The 18,253-nt window shown below is 39.9% G+C and overlaps 1 protein-coding gene across 1 annotated transcript in view; it reads left to right on the top strand.

Moving 5' to 3' along the window:
* Window positions 1-18,253, top strand: part of LOC120629656 (sulfide:quinone oxidoreductase, mitochondrial) — a 28,738-nt gene that overhangs the window by 6,938 nt on the left and 3,547 nt on the right. Inside the window, exons 5-13 of the mRNA XM_039898651.1 lie at window positions 1,610-1,807; window positions 3,169-3,370; window positions 4,898-5,061; window positions 8,570-8,677; window positions 9,487-9,711; window positions 10,287-10,487; window positions 12,095-12,277; window positions 13,084-13,285; window positions 13,562-13,734. Coding sequence (XP_039754585.1) covers window positions 1,610-1,807; window positions 3,169-3,370; window positions 4,898-5,061; window positions 8,570-8,677; window positions 9,487-9,711; window positions 10,287-10,487; window positions 12,095-12,277; window positions 13,084-13,285; window positions 13,562-13,734 — 1,656 coding nt within the window. The remainder of the gene's footprint in view (window positions 1-1,609; window positions 1,808-3,168; window positions 3,371-4,897; window positions 5,062-8,569; window positions 8,678-9,486; window positions 9,712-10,286; window positions 10,488-12,094; window positions 12,278-13,083; window positions 13,286-13,561; window positions 13,735-18,253) is intronic.

The following is an 18,253-nucleotide window of genomic DNA, read 5'->3' as shown; positions in this document are numbered from 1 at the left end:
GACCACATTCATACGCTGCGGCAGGTTATACAGAAGACTGAAGAGTATAACCGGCCACTTTGCTTAGCGTTTGTGGACTATGAAAAAGCCTTTGATTCGGTGGAAACTTGGGCTGTGTTTAGGTCACTGCAGAGATGCCGAATTGACTACCGGTATATCCAAGTGTTGCAGTGTTTGTACAAAAACGCCACTATGTCAGTTCGTATACAGGATCAGACTACGAGACCAATCCAATTGCAGCGAGGCGTGCGACAGGGAGATGTTATCTCCCCGAAACTATTTACCGCTGCGTTGGAGGACGTCTTTAAGCTTCTGGAATGGAACGGACTTGGCATCAACATTAACGGCGAGTACATCACTCAACTTCGGTTTGCCGACGATGTAGTCATAATGGCAGAGACTCTGGGAGACCTAAATACGATGCTCGATGGCCTCAGCAGAGCTTCTCAACAGGTTGGCCTACGAATGAACATGAGCAAGACGAAGATTATGTCTAATGCTTATGTTCCGCTTCAACCAGTAATCGTTGAGAACACTGCACTCGAAATTGTTGACGAATACGTATACCTAGGACACACGATCCAGTTAGGTAGGTCCAATTTCGAGAAGGAGGTGAACCGCCGAATCCAACTCGGATGGGCAGCGTTCGGGAAACTCCGTGCCATCTTTTCGTCAGAAATCCCTCAGTGCCTGAAGACGAAAGTCTTCGAACAGTGCGTGTTGCCAGTGATGACCTATGGCTCTGAAACATGGTCGTTAACTATGGGCCTCATAAGAAGGCTTAGAGTCACTCAGCGGGCGATGGAGAGAGCTATGCTCGGAGTATCTCTACGCGATCGAATCAGAAATGTGGAGATTCGTAGAAGAACCAAAGTTACCGACATAGCTCAACGAGTCGCGAAGCTTAAGTGGCAATGGGCCGGGCACATAGTTCGGAGAAAGGATGGACGTTGGGGTCCCAAGGTGCTGGAATGGCAGCCCCGTACTGGTAAGCGCAGCGTTGGTCGACCCCCAACGAGGTGGACAGACGACATTAAGCGCGTCGCAGGTAGCCGTTGGATCCAAGCGGCTCAGAATCGTGGAACTTGGAACTCCCTACAAAAGACCTATGTCCAGCAGTGGACGTCTATCGGTTGATGTGATGATGATGATGATGACAAATAAAACGAGTTCTGTATTTCCTAATTCTTACAACTTGGGTATCTTTGAAACATGAGCGAATACGCATCTTCTAGGAAAGCGCGTCCCATCTTAGGCCACATCTACACTTTCCATCAGCAGGGCTAGCACGGGCAGGAGACAAAAATTTTATCCCCCGATTATATCCCCCGACGAGGGATATAATTAACGTGTCCACCTGCTAAAGCACGGGAACATGGAATAGGAGAAGTTAACCCCCGTTTATTATTAGACATATATATTATTTGGATATTATTTCCACTTGTGCGCCAGTGCTCTGAGAGTTGATAAATCTGTGGGAGAAGATACATTTTTATACTTTCCCCGGGTAGATAATTGTCTCCTGCCCTTGTTAGCCGTGCAGGTGAGATTGTGGTCAAGCGCTAGTCTATTAAAGTTTTAAAAAAAAGGTTAAATTTCTTCTCTCTAGTCGAACGTCCGATCGAAATCTAAGATCACCTACAACACGTGCCTGCCCGTTATATTCGGCGTGAAGAAATACGCAGACATACTCTTGAAGGTGGTTGAACGCAAGAAGATCAACGTAAATTACAAGACTGTGCTCAAAGAAGTGAGGAGTGACAAGAAGGAGGCTGTGTTCTTCACCGCGTGCGAGGACAAGGATAAGGTAAGATTATTTCATTTCTACCGCGCACTTGCAAATTATGGAACAATCTCCCATCTGATGTGTTTCGGTGGATCCTCTGGTGCTGCAGATGTTTATGGGCGGCGGTGATCACTTATCATCGGGTGACCCACTTGCTCGTTTGCCCGCTATTAATTAAAAAAAAAAAAAAAAAAGAAGATTCCCAGGCACAAAAAACAAAAATAGATTGACTTCAGAACCCTTGCTCACCCACTAAGCTATGTAATTCTCTGACCCCTGAACTACCACCAAGCAAAAACAATGCTCTGTGAAAACAGAAACATATCCGTCCCAAGTACAGTACGATTCAAACGTAAATGAGCCCTTGAAGTTTGCGCGCGACGTTGCGCACCAGTTTAAGTTTGTACATTACATTTTTAGTACATTTAGTACATTTTTCCGGGATAAAAATATTAGCCTGTGCTATTCCAGACTAAAATCCGTCTGTGTGCCGCGATTGACTAACAAACATCCAATCTTTCGCGTTTATAATATTAGTATACAGTATACTCACACGGAATATAGTTAGGTATGTTTTGATGTCAAGATGAGGATACTATTGATCTTATTATACCTACTAAAATGCAAAAATAAACATTGCATAAATCTTTCACCAATCGATTTTCACTTTCACTTGCCATATGCACATTCGACGGCCATTTGACGGCCGAGCTTTCTGAGTCCAAGGCCGTGGGTTCGATTCCCACAACTGGAAAATGTTTGTGTGATGAACATGAATTGTTTATTGTTTATTGTTATTAGGTACACAAAACAGGTAATAACTAAAAGTAGATCTAAATATAAGTAATAACAAGTTTTGTTCTAAGCTACAACCTAAAGTATGTGTACACAACTTGGAATTAAATTAAACAGAAAGTAAAGATAAAATTAAAGTTGAAACAAAAAAGAAACACTTAAATAATAATATATATATTATTTCCCTAAAGATTATGTGGAATAGTGCTTAATAATTTGATTTTTAAAAATATTTATCCTTTTGTTAAAAATGTCAATATTATGATTACTTGGTTTTCAATATTACGATTACAATGTTTTTCAGTGTCTGGGTGTTCTGTATGTTATATGTTTTTATGTAAATTATTCATAGAAATAAAAAGTCATCTTAGTACCCATAACATAAGCTACGCTTTCTTTCGCTAGATAGCGATGTGTGCATTGTCGTAGTATATTTATTTATTATTAGTGAAGTAATATTTCGCCTTTCATTGTTGTATAATTAATGTCTTTATTGTGTTTTATTCACGGATTCATATAATATAAGGAACGGTAGCAACTGTATTCGTTTCAAACTGTGTTACATCTAAAATATTGATATTTTATAGGTAACGACCCAGCGCTACGACATCCTGCACGTTACCCCGCCAATGAGAACACCGGATTTCCTGCAGCAGAGCAAAGAGCTGGTCGACGCGACCGGGTATTTGACGGTCGATAAATACACTCTGCAGCACACCAAGTACCCGAACATATACGGCATAGGAGATTGCACGAACACCCCAAACAGCAAGACTGCGGCTGCTGTTGGTGAGTCGACATTCATTTATTTTAAATAATATGAACCAGTAAATAAAGTCAAAGTCAAATTAAAAAAATTCTGTCTTTAGGTATTTATTTTATTTATTCACTTGACGGCAGATTGGCGCAGTTTGCAGCGACCCTGCTTTCTGAGTTCAAGGCTGTGGGATCGATTCCCACTACTGGAAAATGTTTGTGTGATGAGCATGAATGTTTTTCTGTGTCTGGGTGTTTAAATGTATAGTGCTATTTATTTATGTTTATTATACATTAAAATATTCATCAGTCATCTCAGTACCCATAACACAAGCTACGCTTACTTTGGGGCTAGGTGGCGATGTGTGCATTGTCGTAGTATATTTATTTATTTACTTTATTGCACAACCGAAAAAAATGGTTTCCACCAGCCAACCTTCGGACGTGCGAGAATAACGAGTGAGGGCGTGGCCAGAAACTTTAGGAAATAAAAAAATATATAAATATGTACACTATTTAGGATTCATATTGTGTGTAACGATGGGGCTGACATATAGGTAACCTATAAAAGTCCCTTAAAAAAAAATAGATTAAAAAGAAATATGTAGATACACATCATCATATCAACCCATTACCGGCCCACTACAGCCTTAGTGCACCTTCCACAATGAGAAGGGGTAAATGCTGTAGTCCACCACGCTAGCCCAGTGCGGATTGGTGGACTTCATACACCTTTGAGAAAATTCTGAAGAACTCGCAGGCATGCAGGTTTCCTCACGATGTTTTCATTCACCGTTGAAGCAATTTACATTTCATTACTTGAAACGCACATAAATTAGAAAAGTTAGAGGTGCTTGCGCGCGTGGGAATAGAACTCTGCCCCCCGAGAGTGAAGTCGAGCTTCTACCCAATGCGCTATCACCTCTAACGCTACCGCTTTTTATATACACATGTAAAATATTTTTTTATACTAACTAATCCTTAGTATTATTTATTTTACCATATAGTATTTTATTTTATTTTATATAAGTACTGTTTTTGTAATTATTAATATGTATATATATTCTTAGAGTTTTGCGCACCGCTATAAGGATTCATATGTGAGCCAATTCCTCATAATTTTGCCTGGAAGAAATCACTATAAGTGATAAGGTCGCCTTTGTTACACAAATTTAATTGACTTGTACCTTTGTTCTCTTTTATTTATATTATCTTGTGTGCAATAAAGTATTTTTGATTTGATTGATTTGATTTAATCCAAAACATTATAAGTATTCACTTATAACTACAACCCTGTTGAAGATAAAAGACCGACGCGTGCATAGTACCTACCCTACACGACACGTTCCTTATAGTGACACGAGTCACTTGGTTTTAATTTTGCATGTGATGTTAGGGCTGTATCTAATTTCTTTTAGTAAAAACTATGGTATTGGTTTACACAAAAACTATTGGCGTTTCGGTTTTACATATAAGCCTCAGATACAGTAAATAATGTACCTCTAAAGACTGTGAAGTAATATTTCGGTTTTCATTTAAACGTTGTATTTTTCCTTACAGCAAAACAAGGATATGTGCTAGAACAAAACCTCCTCAATACAATGAAGAGGGACAACCCTAAGCACAAGTACGACGGGTACGGCGCGTGCCCGCTCGTGACGTCATACAACACGTGCGTGCTCGCAGAGTTCATATACGACGGTGTGCCAAGGGAAACGCTCCCTATCAACCAGGTAATAGAGCTCTTATTGCAATGTGTTATTAAGGTGACTCATAGTATTAAGATATTTCGATTCTTACCTATCGATATCAACGTTTACTGTAGTACTACTGTTAAGTTACTATTCAAATTGTTTTTGACGACCTTCCTAGCGCAGTGGTGAACGCTATGGTCTTATAAGTGAAGGTCCCAGGTTCGATCCGCGGCCAATTTAAATTTCAGGATTTTCTCTGGTCTGTGTGGTTTAGTGGGAGGCTGTACGATGTGACTTAGAACCCGATTAGATTTATGGGTTTAATGTAACTGCCATACCTCTCTTAGATTGCATCATCACTTACCATCTGGTGAGAATGCAGTCAAGGGCTAACTTGAAGTAGAATAAGAAAGAGTAAAGACCATCAAAGTAAACTACAACAGAAAGCCGTTTAAAAAGTCAGTTTTGATAGGAGTCTCTCGGGGTCTATATTGGGGCTTTAAATGTTTCTCACTCACATTAATGATCTTTCCTAAAACACAAAGAAAGAGAAATATTTTAGTTTGCTATGAAAACATCATTCATGTTTTTTAGTTAATAGTGAAGTAGATTTTGATGTTGTATCCGCTAAAGTAGTACAGTTAGTAAGTGAAGTCAATAATTTTGGTCATAATGAAACAAACATAAATGTGAAAACAGCCGTGAAACTTATTATCGAGGAATTGAATTTGATATATAGAATAGTTTACTATTATTACATATAAAATAAGTACAATAGTAAACCATTTTACAGGCACGGGAAAGTAAGTTAGCATACTACATGAAGAAGGACTTGTTCCCGTTCATCTACTGGCACTTTATGTTGAAGGGATACTACAATGGACCGGAGTTCGTGCGAAAGATCATCAATCCCTTTGCCAAATAATAGAAACAAGAACTGCAACTATACACTTTATTAAGTAATGACATGTAATAAAGACTAATATAGATTTTTAGTTGTACATAACGTGAAAATCGTCAAGGATCCCCGTTAGGCGAACATATACTCATTAATCGAACGATACATGTTTTTGAACGTGGTAGACATAAAGCACAAAAATACACCCTATACGAGTTATATAGGATTTTGAAGAAGAGTAGGCAATGCTTTTGTGCATTAATGAAGTTTTTTATTTACTAGGCGTTCAACTTTCCCACACAATAACAAACATTGACTACTACTTACTAGATGCTATACATTTATGTGGAAAGACATAAATAAAGCACGGCAAAATAAGAGACAGACGAATTGTGCGAAAGAGGCTATGCTTGTAAAAGGATGTGAGATGACGGCATTGAAATGAGTGGAAGAACGATACGAAAGTTGTGCCGACCCCACTTAGCGTGGGACATCGGGAGTCCATACAAAATCTAGAAGAAAGAGTATACACTTTTTGTTTTTTTAGTAACAGTTATCTGTTGACTGTTTAAAGTTATTTATTATGACTTTAAAATATATTTATGTCCTTATTAACATTAAGATATTCTATAACTTTTAATGTTTGTCGGACTAAAACACGAATACATTGGCTGTATCTAAGTATTATATTTTTGATCGACAATCAGAGTAGATAAATTATTAAAATATGGAATCCTAGAAAGCGCTTTATTAAAGTTAAGAGTGAGTATTTTCAATTTAATCCGATTTCAAGCATCCGATATAAATTAATACCTATTGTACAAAAAACCTTTTCAACTAATCCGACCAATAAATAAATCAGCGCCACCTTTTAGTAAACTCGTAAACTAAGTACGTCGTCAGACTTCGAATTAAGAACGTCGTATATCTGTCATTCACTTTTACAGCATCAGCTTGTTATTATAACGGTACATTAATTATCCTTACTAATATTATAAATGCAAAAGTGTTTATTTGAATATTTCAACTCTTTATTTCAACACCACTATGCTGTAAGAAAAATAAAGGATGAATAGAGAATAAAGACTGGTGTAGAATACAAAAGGCGGCCTACCAGGCAACCGTAGGATTAGGACAAGATGAGTAAGAACAAATAGGTCATGGATAATTCTTCCTTCACGCCCTAACAAAGCGAACAATTAACTTGATTTTTGACATGCTTAGTTGAAATGACGGAGAGTATGCTACTTTTGTCCAAGAAAACATGGTCGCGGGCAACAATATTTTATTTTAATTTTGGTACGTTTTCATAAAAGTTTATACAGCGTGTAACAGAATTACGAAATAATATTGAAGTATGCGGCAGTGTATTTCAAAAAAAATCACCAGTAGAAATATTCGAACGAATTCAAATCATTTTAAGTGTTTACTTATGACAACCCTATTGAAGATAAGAGACCGACACGTGCATAGTACTTTTGCTACGCGACGCGTATCTAATAAAGTGACGGGAGTCACTTGTTTTAATTATGCATGTGGTGATAGCAGTGGCGTGCACTGGGATTCTTACCAGGTATGCATACACCATTAAAATTGCATAAATGAGCAAAAATTCTTCTCCTATACGAGTTATGTATCAATATTAGGGTAGGCAGTGCTTTTGTGAATGTATGAAGTGCACGCCACTGGGTGATAGGGCTGTATCTAATTTCTTTTAGTCAAAACCTATGGCGGTGGTTTACAGAAAAACTATTACAGTCTAAGTCTAAGAGACATTAGATAATGTCAAATAAAGTGAAGCCTCTTCCAGTTATTTTATTAGACTAAATTGAAATGTTATTATTAATAAATTAATAATTATTCAAATTAATCGTGAACAAAAGTTTATAGTTGTTTACCCCATAAGAATTGTAATTTTTTATTAATTATAATGTGTATTTATTCATTGTTTGATATGTATATAAATGTTTTTTTTTATAAAATGGCAAATAAATATTTTATTAATGTTACCGTTGTAATTTTACTGAAACCACCCACCCACCGTCTAGCTGGCCATGAATTTATGTGACACTCAATAACGTAATAGTCAGGATGTTTGGTTTCGAGATTAAATAAATTCCAGTTTAAGTTTCCGTCAAATGGGTACATTTTGCAAGTCTTTGAACGTCTGTAAAAGCACCGCTTTGAGACTGAACTGTAAACTGGACGCCAGTAAAAATGAGTTCAGGTAAGATTATGATAGTTGAAACTGTAATTTGGCACTATATTTGCCATTTTAATTTATAAAAATGTCCTGTTTTTCTACTACCGGCGCTTAAACCAGATTTATTTTAATCTCTTGTCTTAGAATAACATATATTATTTACTTGTTTTAGGGATGTCAAGGTTATATATATATTTCTTGTGTGCGTGTGTATGACCCCGAACAGCTGGACCGATTTGAATGAATTTTTTAGTATGCGTTCGGGTGGCGTAAGGTTTAGATTCACAAATCAGCCCGTTAGATAGCGCTGGGGTCCGCTAGTATAATATAAATCTGTTATTTGAATTAATAGTGCTTAAAGCGATGGTAGTAACTAGTAAGGTATCTGGAATACGCTCGAGTCATTGATTGCAGGAAATTATTTGTAATATTATTACAGATGTAAATTGCTGGTAGTGGGAGGAGGTGCGGGTGGATGCAGCATTGCGTGGCGATTTTCAAAGCGTTATAATAAAAATGACATTATTGTGATAGAACCCAAGAAGGTAATAAACACCGAAGGAACCCAATTCTTGGTTATAGGGAATATGGAAGCTGGAAGGGGATACCTTGTGATCTACGCACATCCTTATGCTATGCCTCGCAGTTAGATGGTAGAACCCATTTCCCCCATCTCAACTCAAATCAACACCATTAGGGCCCGCAACAGGGCAGAGAAGGGTATAGATCATTATCTACCACGCTGGCCAAGTACGGATTAGTAGACTTCATACGCCATTGAGAACAGTAAGGGGAACTCTTAGGCATGCAGGTTTTCTAACGATGTTTTCACCGTTAAAGCTAGTGATATTAATTAGTATGTATTTTTTTTTATTTCGCACAACCTGCAGTCTGTTATCACGCAGTCTTTTGTTTTCCTTATCCTAAGGCAGTGGCGTCACAGAGTTTTTGACCAGGGTATGCATAAAGAAGGAAGATGCCATGAAATGGGAAAATCCATCGTATTTATGACTTACACAAGAATTTTAGCGTAGGCAGTGGTTTTTTGCATGTATGAAGTGCACGCTGTCCTAAGGTTGCCTGGCAGAGATCGCTACCAAGCGATAACGCCTTTTCTATACTGCTTCTGTGTGCGCGTTTTTTTTATTCTTCTGTTCTTCTTTTTTTTAGTCTTTAGTGATAGTGACGCCCGATTGGCGCAGTTTGCAGCGACCGTGCTTTCTGATAACAAGGCCGTGGGTTCGATTCCCTCAACTGGAAAATGTTGGTGTGATGAATATGAAAGTTTATCAGTGTCTGGCTGACTCAGAAAGCAGGGCATTTATAATACCGTTGAGACTTTAATTTATTGCAGGATCATTACTACCAGCCTCTGTTCACATTGATAGGAGCGGGTGCAAAGAAGTTTTCGCAAAGTCATAGACCTACAAAGTCTATACTGCCCAAAAACGTATTATGGCTGCAGGATAAAGTCGATAGCTTCGATCCATGCAATAATTTAGTATACACTGGTTGTGGATATAAGTTGCGATACGATTACATGGTGATCGCAGTTGGACTGAAGAATGATTATCATCAGGTTGGTCTGGCATAACTTTTGATTGGTCATCAACAGCGTATACAGTCAACAGTCCAACGCTGGACTAAAGGCCTCTCCCAACGGGTGGGTTTCCCCATAATTATTAACCTGGACAAACAAGGCAATCCTTCATAAGTAACGCCTAATCTAAGGAGATATCTAGGCATCCAACCACTTTTCACCATTTTTTTTTGTTTAAAAAAAATATACTACGACATTACACACATCGCCATATAGCCCCAAAGTAAGCGTAGCTTGTGTTATGGGTTTAGTACCCATTAGGTGATGAATTTTTTTTTTATGAATTTAATACTTACACGTAAATACCTTTAATATACAGATAAACACCCAGACACTGAAAAACATTCATGTTCATCACACAAACATTTTCCAGTTGCGGGAATCGAACCCACGACCTTGGACTCAGAAAGCAGGGTCGCTGCCCACTGCGACACTCGGCCGTCAAACCATTAGTTATCTCTTAAGAGTTGGTGAAAAGTATTTTTCTATAGCATCGCTTAAATCATTAGTGCGATTCCTAGGTTTACTCATACCCATTATTTATTTTAATCTAGATTTTAGGTTTAAAAGATGCTCTAAGCAACCCTTTAGCCCCGGTATCAACAATATACTCACCGGATTATTGTCAAAAGTGCTGGTGCTGTATGCAGAACTTCCAAGGTGGATTGGCTATATTCACTTTCCCCAGAAAAGCTGGGAAATGCTCCGGGGCTGCTCAGAAGATTATGTATCTGGCTCATGATTATTGGAAAAAGGTAGAATACTTTTTTTCCTCTTTTATGATTTAGAAGTCATTTCTGAAAGTGCTCAATTATATAATACATCGCCATCAAGCCCCAAAGTAAGCGTAGCTTGTGTTATGGGTACTACGATGACTGATGAATATTTTTATGAATAATATACATAAAATACTTATAATATACAGATAAACACCCAGACACTGAAAAACATTCATGTTCATCTCACAACCATTTTCCAGTCGTGGGAATCGAACCCACGGCCTTTGACTCAGACAGCAGGGTCGCTGCAAATTGCGGCAATGGGCCGTCTAAAATTCCTTTATGGAACAATAAATATCTTAAATAAATAAAATAAATAAATATACTACGACAATACACACACCGCCATCTAGTCCCAAAGTAAGCGTAGCTTGTGTTATGGGTACTAAGATAACTGATGAATATTTTTATGAATAATTTACATAAATACTTATTATATACATATAAACACCCAGACACTGAACAACATTCATGTTCTCCACACAAACATTTTCCAGTTGTGGGAATTGCGGCCACGGCCTTGGACTCAGAAAGCAGGGTCGCTGCACACTGCCAATCGGCCGTCATATCTTAAACCAGAGAAGTCGAAAGTGACAAATCTTTCAGTCATGTATTGGGGATCAATGCGACAACTGGATAAACATTATAGTGTAAACCAATTAAGGTCTTCTGCTGAACAAATGTCTATTGAAAGCAGTTTGGAGTACCACGGGTCTGTGCCGCTTGGGTCCAGTAGCTCCCTGCGTCTCGTTTTGTGACATTTGTTTACCTCGTTGGGGATATACAAACGCTGCGTATACCGGTTCGAGATCGCCATTCTAGCTCCTTGGGACCCCTGACGAAATCCATTGGCCCTTGGCGCTGTATGGCCCGCCCATTGCCACTTCAGCGTTGCGTTGCGCTAGCTATGTCGATAATCCTCGGATCTCCTAATTTCTGATTTGATCACGGATCTCTCCACCATCACTATCTTTTCAAAAAAGCTCAGAGACTCTTGAGGAATTTTATAAGATCTTTGGTTAGTGACCATGTTTCGAAGTCATAAATCATCACTGGCAAAAAGCACTGTAAGAATACTGTGACCTTCAGGTATTGAGGGAATCTTGTTGACACTGAAGAAATTGCTTAGTTTACAGCACGGTTTTCTAAAGGATATCATTTTGTGAGAGATTTGAGAAATGAAAACAAAACAGAGTTTGTGGAGAAATCATTGTAAATACCACATTACTGAGGCATCAAAAATCACATTAGTAGTGTTTCTCGAACAGGCAGTTAGTTACTTCACTACATTTAGCAGTTGACAGTAATAATTTTACCTCTAATTATTCTAAACGTTTCTATAACATGGGAAATTGGGAAAAGTTTGTGAGCTAGCAAAATTACGCGGATGTGAAGTGAGACGTGCGCAGAGCGTTTCGCTGTTTTTGGACACAACGGACTGCATGCAATAATGGCTGAAAAGGGGGTCGGTGTAAATTAATTCAGTGGTAAATACTATACATGTGTAAAAACACAATTGAGTTACAAAATATCTACCTTTTTGACCCTTGTGACCTTGTGATGTATTTCTGTTATTTTTTTAGAAAAAGCTCCAGTCTTCGACAAACATAGTTTACAGTACGGCAGGAGATGTTTTATTTGGAGTTCCAAAATACGCGACGCCTCTGTCAAGAATTGCCTGGGACAAAGATATTGCCGTGAACTATAAGCTCGAGTTGATTGAGGTTACTCCAAAGAGGGCGATATTTCTGGATTGCAAGGAACAGGTAACATATCTATTCAAATCAAATCCTTTTCAATTTTTTTTAAGTTAGCAGCCCTTTTACGTGTCCTCTAGGGCTAGCATACGCGCCACGAGAGGGTTATACTTATATCTACCCATTATCTCGTCAATGTGTATAGAAAAGTACGAGTTAAAGATAGAGATAATTACCCCGTGTAGTGCATGCTAGCCTTACTAATACAACAGACAAGGTTATTTTAACGACATTGTAACGACTTCATATCACATTCACAGGTGTGTGTGTGTGTGTGAACCTAAGAAACACACACAGCACAACAGTTTGTGCACGTGTGTAAATTGTTGTTCAGTCTCTGGGATCTTATAAACAAGTGTACAAAACCGTGAAACATAATATGATTTCTTCATTTTCTGAAATTATTATTAACAATTTGTTTCATAGAATCTTCCACAAAAAGCTAGGTAGGTGTTCATGTAAATTATGAAACTTAGATGCTTTAAGGTTGTTTGGTTTGCGGACGGCCGATTGGCGCAGTTTGCAGCGACCCTGCTTTCTGAGTCCAAGGCCGTGGGTTCGATTCCCACTAATGGAAAGTGTTTGTGTGATGAGCATGAATGTTTTTCTGTGTCTGGGTGCTTATATGTATATTGCTATTTATTTATGTATATTATTCATACAAATATTAATCACTCATCTTAATTCTTAGTACCAACACAAGCTACGCTTACTTTGGGGCTAGGTGGCGATGTGTGTATTGTTGTAGTACATATATTTATTTATATACTTGATTTTTAATACCAACCGCGGTACAGATTTCATTTTTTATTCAGACTATAACCCTCCCATACAACTTCCTGCACGTAACTCCGCCCATGTCGCCGCCGGTGTGCCTCACGAAATGCGAAGATCTAATAAACGAGGACGGGTATTTATATGTAGATCAGTACACCCTGCAACACAGGAGGTACCGCAACATATACGGACTGGGAGACTGCACCAGTTCGCCCAATAGCAAGACAGTAGCTGCAGTAGGTGAGAAACATCAAAATTTAGACAGGCGATTTTTTTTTATAACACTACAAGTTAGCCCTTGACTGCAATCTCACCTGGTGGTAAGTGATGATGCATTCTAAAATGGTAGCGGGCTAACCTGTTCTGTTGGAGTATGGTAGCGCACCGGAACACTAAATCGCTTAACGGCACGTCTTTGTCGGAATGCGGGAAGCGAACCCGTGGCCTTGGACTCAGAAAGCAGTGTCGCTGCCCAATGCGCTAATCGGGCTGTCGTAATTTTTCTGTTCCTTTTAGCCAAGCAAAGCTATGTAGTAGCGGAGAACCTGTGGCGAACAATGTACGGCAAAGAGCCGACTGCGAAGTACGACGGCTATGGCGCCTGTCCCATACTCACATCCTACAGTCGCGGTATTCTAGCCGAGTTTGTGTACGACAAGAAACCATGTGAAACTTTCGCTTTTGATCAGGTCAGTCCATTCTTCTTCTTCTTTTTCTTCTTCTTCTGTTCCTGGGCCTTTCCCGCACTTGGTTGGTCTGGAACCGTCCGTTGTACGTATGGTTACTGATGGTCTCCCCGCTGGATAACTCCATCCAACCGAGCTCACTCCAGAAGCTTAGCAGGCCGCCCAGGTCGCCGAGTGCTTCCTGGAGTGTTGCTGAGGAGCCAAGGTGTGCTGCGCGTTATTCTACTACTCCATTGCATTGGAGCATTACGTGTATGTGAGTCCATTGTGAATTACGCGGTGACAACCATAACAATATTAAGTGGGTACACGGCCTAAAATTTTAAGCTCAACATCAGTGACAGGTATGGGCCATATTCCTACAGACTCAAAAAAAATTACAAAAAGTTAGAATTGTAATTTTTTTTTTATTACTTGAAATTGTTTTAATTTCTATAAATTAATTCCTGGTTCTATACATGTACTCTAGTAATCTATTACCGAATCCATGAAGTGCCATATTTTATGATTACAGAGTGTATGCGCCAAGTTATATTAAGTTATTTTAGATTTTTATTTCGAATGAGTGGACTGTATTTTTTGCGGTAAATTGGTGTACAAAAGAAAGATACAAGGAATCAGAGCACAAGGAAGACAGCACTTACTTGACCTTATTTTTCATGGGTAGGAGCACGCCGTCCGTTGATCCAAATATTCCTCACGAAGTCCTCTCTTCTCGAACACCACCACTTATGTTATATTTCGGCACACACATAAATATGGGAATTATGCTTAAAAGGATCTCATTGAAACTTCTAAGGTATATTATGATATTTTATGGCTTATTTTCAGGCAGCCAGTAAACTCGTATTGCCCGTTACTTTTCGCAATCGGAAAGCAAGTCGTCCGCAAACGTCTTAATCGTTTGCTTCCGTTAATTTAAGTGACAGCTCTGCGTTCTAGTGTTTTTGAGGCGTATGAGGGCGCCAGTCTCTTCACGGAGAATCGTTCAGTGCTGTTTTAGGTTGGATATGGGAGAATAGGAACACCAATGAAATTTTAAATTATTATTTAAGACTTAATTATAACTTGGCGCAACCATCCACCCGCCCTTAAAGGGTCACCTTTAAGAAAAGCTCTCATAAGGTATGAGGTAGAATTGCCTCTTTTAAGAACGCGTATTGCGCATGGGCGTATTTCATATAAGTATGTGTATATTTACGAAAGTATATTAAAAAATATTAATTATTTGTAGAATTATTATAAAAGAGAATAAAGTCTTAACGTATGAGCTACTTAGTACTAAATTATGAAACTATAATTGTTACGCTTATTGCGTCGGAAGAGGGCATAAGCGAACTACCGGACGGACGTAAGTTCTCCCGGAAATTTTAACGGTCGCTACGCGTATGACGCCGTCTTTCGAGGGATGCACTTTCTCTACTACTGCTAGAGGCCAAGCCAGAGGCGGTACGTTGTCATTTATAACTACGACGACAGTTCCCGGCGTAATAGGTACGGAAGGCGTATTCCATTTCAAACGAACTTGCAATCCGTGCAAATATTCCATCCTCCAACGATTCCAAAACGATTGGACCATTTTATCTATTAACGAGTACCTGTCAACCAAGTTAATTTTGTCTGGATTGACATCAGGCGCAGGCAAGGAGAATAGGGGCGCAGTATGTAGGAAGTGACTTGGAGTAAGAGCCGAAGGTTCGGCAGGGTCAGAGCTTAGTATTGTTAGCGGACGCGAATTGAGAAGACATTCGACCTGAATGAGCACAGTGCAAAGTTCCTCATAAGAAAGGAGCTGTTGCCCTATGACCTTGAACAGGATCGTCTTAGTCACCTTGATCATACTTTCCCATGAACCTCCAAAGTGTGGGGAATTGGGACAGATGAATTTCCAAGTTATGCGATTTTCAGCGCATTCCTGCTCTAGCTTCGGGTAATATTCTTCTCTTAGAAATTTATAGAGGTCCCGAAGGTAAGAAGCAGCACCCTGGAAGTTTTTAGCATTGTCGCTATGCAGCACCTGAACAGGACCACGACGTGATAGGAATCTTTTAAACCCGGCGAGGAAACTGGGGGTGCTGAGTGAGGTAGCAACCTCAATGTGCGTAGATCTCGTAGTGAGACACGTGAACAGCACAATATAAGCTTTCTCGCTGTGTACGCCACGGCGGCGTACAGGAACGTATGGTATAGGACCTGCATAATCGCAGCCGGTGAAACTAAAGGCTTTCAACGCTGGACGTGTACGTATATCAGGAAGATCCGCCATCAGCGGAATGGTTGGACGCGGTTTAAATCTAAAGCAAGTATTGCACATATGTACTCTTTGCCTGACAATACGGCGTGCCGACAGAATCCAGTACCTCTGACGAAGCAGGGCCATTAGGAGTTCGGGTCCAGCATGTAAATGTTTAATGTGGTAATAATCAATGATTATATTTACCACGTGGCCATTGCGAGGCAATATAACCGGATGTATTTTTTCAAAGCTAAGTCCAGAGTTGGCGAGACGACCGCCAACGCGGATAAGTCCATCATCAATAAATGGTCTTAGGCGATTAAATGCCGGTGAACATGTTTTATTATTTTTAATAAGAGAATATTCTTCAGCAAAATGCTGATTTTGCAGAGCGCGAAGCATTCTATTCTCTGCGAAATTTAAGTCGTCAGCGGTAACTGCACTAGTGCCGCGACGAGGCAGTAATTTAGCAAATCTACAAATGTATACAATTATACGTAGAAGTTTGCTCCACGAAGAAAAACGGAGAGCAAGCTCGTGTAAGTCGTTCGGGAGTATAGGTTTACACACAGTGTGTATAAGAACCTTCTTCTCGGGTACGTCTTCAATAGACTCTCCCTCTAGAGTTTTGAGTGGCCACTGAGACGGATGCATTGATGCCCATGGTGGACCATGCAGCCACAGAGGGTGTGAGAGAAGCTTCTCAGGAGTTACACCTCTCGATAGAATATCAGCAGAGTTCTCAGTGCCAGGGCAATGATAAAAGTTGTCTGGTGAGATATTCTCAGTTATCTGTACAACGCGATTCGCGACAAAAGTCTGCCATCTATGCGGTGAACTTTTTATCCAATATAGGGCGACTTTGGAATCGAGAAATGCATATGTAGCCTTGATTGGGATACGCTCAGAGTAAGTGTCATGTACTGTACGAAGCAATTTCGACAGTAGGACGCCACCTAATAGTTCGAGACGAGCAATTGAATGAGGTTTCGTCGGCGAAACTTTACTTTTCGCACAAGCAAGACGCACAGTGTTACCAGTAGGGGAGCTAACGTGTAAATAAACGACAGCACCATAGGCTGCGAGACTAGCATCTGATAGTCCCAGGAGAGTGACCTCACAGTCTGTTGTCACGCCCACATGACGCGGTATGTGTAGCTTATTTAGAGCTGGCAACTCATCGCAAAACTGTCTCCACATCTTAATGATGTGTGGTGGAGCTACAGTGTCCCAATCAAGATTTAATTGCCAAAGCATTTTAATTAATATTTTGGCATACACGACTGTGGGAGCAACGAAGCCCATTATGTCCCACAGACGGGCAACAGTCGACAAGATGGAGCGCTTAGTGCATGTCACATCGTCGGGCATAGAAATTTTAAAATAGAAAGCGTCATTTCCAGTAGACCAATGCAGACCAAGTATTTTATGGTGCATGGTTTTGTCAAACTCCACTTCAGTCGGAAGTTTGTGGGACGCAGGAAGGTTATCTAAGACCTCGCGAGAATTGCTGTTCCACTTAACTAATTCCCACTGTGCACCCTTAAAAAGATCGATCATCTGCAGCGACACAGTGACTGCCTCTAGTTCGCTTGGAAGCGAGAAAGCTACGTCATCCATATAAAGCGCGGGTAGCACAATGCTATTCGCTCGTGGATATTTTGCGCCGTCGTCATTCACCAGCTGTCTTACCGTGCGCAGTGCATGGAAGGGACTGGAAGTGAGACCGAAACAGACTCGATTGAACTGGTATAGCACAAGAGGGTCTTGTGGATTAAAGCGGTATAAGAAGCATTGATAGCGACGATCAGCTTCGCGCATAACGATTTGTAGAAACTGTTCTCGGCAGTCGGCTGTCATTGCCACTGCATGCAGACGAAAATTCAAAATTATTTTAAAAAGATCTCCCTGTAAATTTTGACCGGAATGTAGCAGATGGTTCAGTGCCTTTCCAGAACTAGAACGACAAGAAGCATCGACGACTAATCTCAGTCTCGTCGAGAGTTTGTCTTCACGTAAAATCCCCGTGTGTGGCATCACGTAAATCGGAACAGGATCTTTAGAATCATATGAAGGCGCGGGAGAAATATAATCTTTCGCGAGATAACCTTTTATGACGTCATCATATGCCGACCTCAATTTATTCGAAGCTTCAAGCTTTCTTTCGAGGCAGATGAAACGTTTCTTAGCTATGTCCAAAGAATTCCCTAGGGAATATAGATCCTCTTTAAATGGCAGCCCGACAACGTATCTGCCCGTATCGGGATCTCGGACAGTAGTCGAAGT

This window comes from Pararge aegeria, chromosome 14, assembly GCF_905163445.1.
Source record: "Pararge aegeria chromosome 14, ilParAegt1.1, whole genome shotgun sequence".
Lineage (NCBI taxonomy): Eukaryota > Metazoa > Arthropoda > Insecta > Lepidoptera > Nymphalidae > Pararge > Pararge aegeria.
Note: the sequence above shows the minus strand (reverse complement) of the source record. Positions and strands in the feature narration are given on the sequence as shown.